This window comes from Pteropus alecto, unplaced genomic scaffold (genome assembly GCF_000325575.1).
Source record: "Pteropus alecto unplaced genomic scaffold, ASM32557v1 scaffold48, whole genome shotgun sequence".
In the NCBI taxonomy this organism is placed as follows: domain Eukaryota; kingdom Metazoa; phylum Chordata; class Mammalia; order Chiroptera; family Pteropodidae; genus Pteropus; species Pteropus alecto.
In genome coordinates, this window is record NW_006442110.1 from 1482309 (window position 1) to 1489907 (window position 7599).

At 56.0% G+C, this 7599-nt stretch overlaps 1 protein-coding gene across 2 annotated transcripts in view; it reads left to right on the forward strand.

Annotated features, from left to right (window-relative positions):
- The first annotated feature begins 19 nt into the window (after positions 1-19).
- The window catches only part of ASB10 (ankyrin repeat and SOCS box containing 10), an 8889-nt gene continuing 1309 nt past the window's right edge, over positions 20-7599 (forward strand). For both annotated transcript variants that reach the window (XM_006920615.1, XM_006920616.1), the window contains exons 1-3: positions 20-464; positions 592-859; positions 3757-4276. In XM_006920615.1, the coding sequence (XP_006920677.1) occupies positions 155-464; positions 592-859; positions 3757-4276 (1098 nt within the window). In that variant the 5' untranslated portion in view covers positions 20-154. The remainder of the gene's footprint in view (positions 465-591; positions 860-3756; positions 4277-7599) is intronic.

Sequence of the window (7599 nt, forward strand, 5' to 3'; positions counted from 1 at the left end):
GCTGGGTCAGGCGCAGCTCAGGCTCAGCTCGGGGACACAAGACCCTTCCCGTCCGTCTGTCTGTGTTTCCCTCCTCCTTTTTCTTCCTTTGCTTTGGCTCCCCACCCCTCCTCCTCCCCTCAACCCCCTTGCCATATGCTCACACCCTGAGCTCATGAGCTGGTCCCCAGAAGAGTGCAGGGGGCAGAGAGAGCCCCTGGGTGACAAACATGCCCTCTGCGCCAGGCTGGTGGAGAAGCCCAGCACGGGGTCCGCAGAGCACCCAGAGTCCGGCCAGGGACCCATCGTCGCCCGCACGGCCTCGGGACCTGCCCTGGCCTTCTGGCGGGCGGTGCTGGCTGGAGACGTGGGCTCTGTCTCCCACCTCCTCGCCGACTCCAGCACTGGCCTGGCACCGGACTCCGTCTTTGATACCAGCGACCCAGAGCGATGGAGGGATTTCCGCTTCAACATCCGCGCTCTGAGTACGGGCTGGGGCCCTGGGGGTCTGAGCGGGATAGGGGAGGCTGGGCGTGGAGCCCGCCTCCCGCGCTGCCCGGCAGCTCTTTGCCTCCCTCCAGGGTCTGAGGCTCATGTCCCCTCTCTCCCCAGGACTCTGGTCTCTGACGTACGAAGAGGAGCTGACCACCCCACTGCACGTGGCAGCCAGTCGGGGCCACATAGAAATTCTGCGGCTACTGCTGAGGCGGCGGGCAAGGCCGGACAGTGCCCCTGGGGGCCGCACCGCCCTGCACGAGGCCTGTGCTGCGGGCCACGTTGCCTGTGTCCATGAGCTGCTGGTGGCAGGAGCCGACCCCAACATCCCTGACCAGGATGGGAAACGCCCCTTGCACCTCTGCAGGGGGGCCGGAACCCTTGAGTGAGTGACTCCTCACCCCAAGCCCCCCCCCCGTTCCACTCCAGGGGAGGACAAGAGATGCCCTCAGGTGGATTACGTCAGAGGCTGGCAGGTGGGTGGGCCAGATGGAGGAGGAGTCGCGGCTCAGATAGGGGGTCAGGATGTAATCGCTCCCCAAACCGTCCAACCACTGGCCCCAGGAACTTGGGAATGACCTGGACTTGGGACAGTCCCTGCTTCGACCCCAACCCCCGTTCCACTCCAGGGGAGGCCAAGAGATGCCCTCAGGTGGATTACGTCAGAGGCTGGCAGGTGGGTGGGCCAGATGGAGGAGGAGTCGCGGCTCAGATAGGGGGTCAGGATGTAATCGCTCCCCAAACCGTCCAACCACTGGCCCCAGGAACTTGGGAATGACCTGGACTTGGGACAGTCCCTGCTTCCGCAGAGGTGGCAGCAGCCAGCGGCATGGCCTTTACCAAGGAACTTGTCTGGATCCATTACAGGATCCATACTGTGCTGGAAAGCATTACTGTTTTTTTGAGCTTATCCTATGATCCACGCACACCACCAACGAAGGCACAGTCTTGCCCTCAGGGTCTGACTGTTCGGTGATCCAGACCAGCTGGAGAGAATAGCAGCCCCCAGTTAGGGCCTGCGGTGGTCCCTGTGGGTGGGGTCTGGTTCTCGACTTGGCAGGTCTGGCCTTTCCAGACTGGCAGATACCCTCAGATAAATGGCTCAGGGACCAAGTCCAACCAGCCAAACTCACAAGAAACTGATGGCTATGCCCACGTATGACCCCATAGTATTTACTGTAGGGCCTATTCCTTTACGGTGACCCAAATAACTATGCTCTGTATCTAAGGAACTTTGGAGGATGAGTCCTCACAAGTTTTCAAGGAGCATGGAATCCCGCAGAGGGAGCCTTGGAAAAGCTATAAACTAACTGCACGTCCAATGGAGGCTTCGTCTCTGCTGGCTTCACACCTGCCAAATGTCACATCTTGCCCCTGAACGATGCCACATTTTTGATCCTTACATTCTTCTCCTACCTGTTCAGCTCATCAGCCTTCAGGGTTGTTGTGAAGAGGCTCCAGGGACTTATCATATTATGGTTAAGATGTGTTCTATGCCAGCGTGGCCCATAGAAATAATATAATGTGAGCCACGTAGGTAATTTAACATTTTTCTGGTAGCCTCATCCCAAAATGAAAAAGAAAACAGGTGAAATTAATGTTTAAAATCCTGGTAAAATATACATAGCATAAAATTTGCCATGTTAACCATTGTTAAGTACATTAAGAGCAGTCACATTATTGTGCGACCATCGCCACCATCCATCCCTCTCCTGAACTTTATTCATCTCACGAAACTGGAATTCCATACTCACCAAACAGCAGCTTCCCGTCCCTCCCTCCCCGTGGCCCGCGGCAAGCCTTCTACCTTCTGTCTCTAGGAACGTCACTATTTTAGGTATCTTATGTGAGTGGGGTCATACAGTGTTTGTTCTTTTGTGACTGGCTCATATCATTTAGCGTGATGTCCTCAGGGTTCATCCACGCTGTGGCATGTGTCAGAAGTTCCTTCCTTTTTAAAAGCCGAATAATATTCTATTGTGTGAGCATTTATCCATTGGTTCATCTATTGATGGACACTTAGTTTGCTTCTACGATTGGGCTATTGTGAATAAGGCTGCTGTGAACATGGGTGTGCAAATATCTGTGAAACAGGTGAAAAGAATTTTAATAATGTATTTTATTTAATACGATATATCCAAAAGGTTATCATTGCAACATGTCATCAATACAAAGAAACTAATGAGATATTTTACATTCTTGTTCTGTACCAAGTCTTCAAATCGGTGTGTATTTCACACTGAACAGCGCGCCTCAGTTAGGACTAGCCGGATCGCAAGTGCTTGACAGCCACGTGCGGCTGGCGGTTATGGTACTGGACAAGGCAGTTCAATACAGTCTCGCGGCTTTAGTGCCGGCGGTGTTCCAGCCCAGCCTCCCTGAGGTCACACCCAGTGATAATCCTCCCTTCCTTTCTTGAGTAAGCGAGTATAGATTTAAAATTATTATGGAGAATTTCAAAGGCATAGAAATATTACATTATCCTGCCCGCGATCCATCAGCATCCGTACCACCCATCCCCACTGCCGAATGCTGCTGTTATGAGCTCTTATGATAATAGCTTTTTGGGCACCGTCTCACACACTGCCCACAACAATGTCCTTTAGCTCTAGGCCTCAGCCATCTTCCTCATCCTACAGATGAGGAAACCGGAGCTCATCTTAGCAAAGAGGTTAAATCCCTTAGCCTTAAACTTTGGTACACATATTCTTACAGGCACGCAGAAGCTTCCGTGGGGGCCGTGGTGGGGCAAATCTGGCTGGCCACTTGGGGTTTTGTTGGTCTTTGTCCAGCTGCCCCCATTTCCGTTTGCGCCCACCGCCAGGCTCCACTCTTCACTTCCTCCTTCGGTCCCTCCAACTGCCCGTCCTGCCCCCAGACCCGAAGGCCGGCTCCTTGCCTGACTAGCTGCGCGAACGTGGGCCAGATGCCCACAACCCCAGGGCCTCGGTCTCCTCATCCGAACCTGCCATAGGAGGGCCGTGAGCACAAAACGAGTGAGCGTGCAGGGCCCTCAGGAGGCGCCTGCTCTAAGTGCGTAATTCAGCTTGTGACCTTCCCTCCCACGGAGGGGCTTAGTGCACTGTCCTGCGGTGCAGACAGGAGGGCGTTGCTGATCCTGCAGAACGTTGCCGATGACTAGTGACAGGAAGGAAGGTAAGGGCAGACAGAACCAGGAGCCACCCAAGGCACCCACATGTTTGCTTTGCTCAGACTGGTGAGAATGCAGGGGCGAAGGTCTGTACCCCATTCTCCTCCCCACCACTGTCTCGCCCTCACTAGGTGTGCGAAGCTGCTCCTGAGGTTTGGGGCAAAAGTGGATGGTCGGTCTGAGGAAGAAGAGGAGACGCCCTTGCACGTGGCTGCCCGGCTTGGCCATGTGGAGCTGGCAGACCTTCTTCTACGGCGGGGGGCGTGCCCCGATGCCCGTGATGCAGAAGGCTGGACCCCGCTGCTGGCTGCCTGTGACACCCGCTGCACGTCCCCCGCCGATGCTGAAGCCACCACGGCCCGCTGCTTCCAGCTGTGCCGCTTGCTGCTCTCCGCTGGCGCTGACGCTGATGCTGCGGACCAGGACAAGCGGCGGCCCCTGCACCTGGCCTGTCGCCGTGGCCATGCGGCTGTTGTTGAGCTGCTCCTGTCCTGTGGTGTTAGTGTCAACGCCATGGACTATGGAGGACACACCGCCCTGCACTGCGCTCTGCAGGGCCCCCCCTCAGCCCTGGCCCAGAGCCCCGAGCACACGGTGCGGGCTCTGCTCAACCACGGCGCTGTCCGAGTCTGGCCTGGGGCCCTTCCCAAGGTATGGGGCAGGGGGCACAGGGAGGGCAACGAAGGTGAGGGGACAGGAGACTCGGCGCTCCTGCGTGCTCCGGATGCAGCCCAGACCTTAGGCCTTTGATAGGTCAGCTCAGTCTGTCGTTTACTCCACAAGTCAGCAAAGCCCAACAGGGGGCAAAGGTAAGGACACAGACCAGTAGGAGGGGCGTGTGTGTGTGTGTGTATATGTGTGTGCGTGTGCGCGTGTGTGTGCATGTGCACAGTGCTCACATGCATGCATGTGTGCGCATGTGTGAAGGCGGACGGACGGCAGCGTGTGTGTGCATGTGCACAGTGCTCGCATGCATGCATGTGTGCACATGTGTACACATGTGTGCGCATGTGTGAAGGCGGACGGACGGCAGCGAGGCAAGATTATAAAGGATGGGAAAAGTCCTGGAGGAGGAGCCGGGACCGCTGTGGGCAGAAGGAGTAGTTTCTTCATTAGGGAGTGAGCTGATGAGCGACGCATTTAGGAAGCTCCGCCTGGCAGTGGGACCCACTGGTGAGAACCTCGGGGTACAGGAGAGGTCCCCCTAAGGCAGAGCATTGAGACCAGATCATGAGGTTCAAGCTTTCTGACCATCTGCAGACTGATGTGGTCCTGGTTTCCAAGATCTTAGGAGGACGTACATCGTCAGCCCAGCCACTGCCATCTTGGCACCTGAAGAAAAGACTTTTCCCGTCCATTTCCAATCTGTATCTTATGCTAATTTCCCCAAAGTGAGTTCACCTGGAAGACCTGTGCTCCTGATGCTTTGGCAGGGTCCCTGCCTCATGCCGTGTCGTGTCTGGAAAGGGCCGGCTGACATCATGGAGGGCACCGGGACTGGGCTGGGGACCAGGACCAGTATGGCGGTGGGCAGTGTCCTCTGCCCTGCGTCTCGGCTTGTTCCGCGACCCCACCCCGTCCTGGATGCCACTCTGTTGTCCCCGCCTCTCCCCTTCACTCACGAACCTGGAAGCATCTGTCTAGATTCCTAAGCAAGACCAAGTAATTAAACAGCCCGAGAGTTCGGCAGATTGGTCTCCCCTTTGGGAAAATACAAGAAAATCAACAATTAACACTAATTAATCTCCTATTAACACCAGATAATTAGGAGACGAACAATTCCCTGTAATCTGATGGTGGCTCTGACAGCTAATGATTTCCCATAGTCGGGGACAGGGCGGGAGGAGGAGGCGGAGTAACAAATGGGTTTCCGGGGACCACACCGCCCACCTTTCTGGCCCTGCTTCTCTCCGCCTCCGGCACCAAAAGGGCCGGCACGGCAAAGTGCCCCGTTCGTCCCTTCATTTGGGCGTCATGATCAGAACGAGCAGGCAGGAGTCCGCATCCGCTTCCCGCCAGCAGCAGCTGTCCCAGGCTCGGCTGGTTTCCTGTCCTCCCTGCAAAGAGGCCTCCACGGCCCATCTGGGACCACTGGCAGCCTCAGCCATCTCTCCAGGAGCCACCAGGCCTGACCGGGCACTCAGGAGACCTGGCTTTGAGGCTCGTTCAAGTAACTGTAGGCAAATCGCTGGAATTCTTTGAACCCAAGTCCCCTGCATGTGATAGTCTCAACCTAAGAGTGATGAAAAGCAGTTGGAGCACAGTGGGTAACTGGGAGCCGGCACAGCCCTGAGCCAGGCACGCTGCCTCTGTGACCCTCTGCAAGTTGCTTAATCTCTCTGGTCCTTAGTTTTCTCATCTGTAAAACAGGGACATAACAGTATGCCTGCTTCTTAGGGTTAGTGTGAGAACTAAATGACTTCACCCAGATAAAGCTCTTCGGACAGTGACTAACCTGGAATCAGTGCTCAATATCTGTTACCTAACATTGTTCTAAAGTCCAGTGATACATGTGAGAGCACTTGGAAAGCTGTCAGGCATTATCCCAGCGCAGGGTATCCGTAGACAAGAGTGATGCAGATTGGGAGGCTTCCTGGAGGGGGTGGGACTTGGGATGGGACAAAGAGCTAGAGGAGGAAGGCACAGGCATCCTGGTGGAGCAGAGAGGCGGAAATCGGTGTGGGCCGGGAAGGACAGAGAGACTGGTCCAAACAGCAGGCAGGAGGAGCTGGGCAAGCAGGGAAGTTGGACGTAACCTGCCTGTGTTTTCCTAGCTCTAAGGAGTGAGGCGAAGAGGCCTGCCCCAGGCAGACGGGCTGGGGCAACTTTGGGGAGCACTGCCCAGATGCGGGGCCAGAAGCAGAGGGCCCCCGTGGTGCGAGATGCTTTTTCTAGGTTCCCTGGACACGGCTTTCCACTCGCGCCCACTACCCAGCAGCGCCCAGTACGTGCAGCACTCACGGCCCCCCAGGCAGAGGGGCTCCTCCCCTGTGCAGGGTGTTAAAGCCCCTAGTGCCATATGCCAGTGTGTTCAGGGGAGGGGCTATGTACAGGAATGCTGCCTAGGAGATGGCGCTTAGCCATTCTCAGATTTTACAAAGTGTCTGCGGCCACTGCCTGCAGCTTGAGATACAGCAAGAGGTGGGTTGTATGACACACGGATCTGCTTGTGGGTACCATGTGCAGGCTCGGAGAGGTGGGGGGTGTGCATGTGACGGTACCTGTGTGTGTCCAAGCCCTGTGTGGCTACCTTTCTGACCATGTGGATGGTCCCCCAGCATGGGCAGCTCCCCTGGCATGGCTCACCCCTCACTGACCAGGTGACCCCCTCAGAGAGGCCTTTCTCAACTACCCATCTAGGACAGTGCCCTCACCATGTTCAGTCCCCAAGCCTACTTATTTTTCTTTACAGCGGCCTATCTGTGAGCTGCTTTTTTCTTCTGAAACAGAAACTCCCAGATGACAAGGACCTGCCTCACTGCCGGGTCCCCAGTGTGTGGCCCCTAGTGGCCCTCAGTAAAATCTGCTGCATGAAGCAATCAAAGAATGAATCTGCCTCCAACTTGTCCCCACCCCGGCTCCTAAGTCAGGCCTCTGATGGCCTCTTCCCTTCTCCCTGAATGCCCTCTGGCGTCTTGAGTTCTCTCACCTTCACGGCCCAAGTCCCTCCCTGCCTACGCTGCCCCCCTCTGGTAGCCGTCTCTACCCCTCACCTGGCACCCGAAGATTCTGCCTTATACAGTGATTAATCTTTTTATCCTCTCAGGAGCTCCGACCTCAGGTCAAGACCCCTTCCCATCCAGAAACATCCAGCAGAGAGCCTTGTAGAGGCAGGTGGTACAGCAGGAGGGCACAGGAGTTAAAGGGCCAGGAGCCACACCGCCCAGCTTTGATTGCTAGAACTACAACTTGGGCAAGCTCCTGAACTTCTGCGTGCCTCAGTTTCCCTTGTCTGTAGAATGGGGATAACAGTT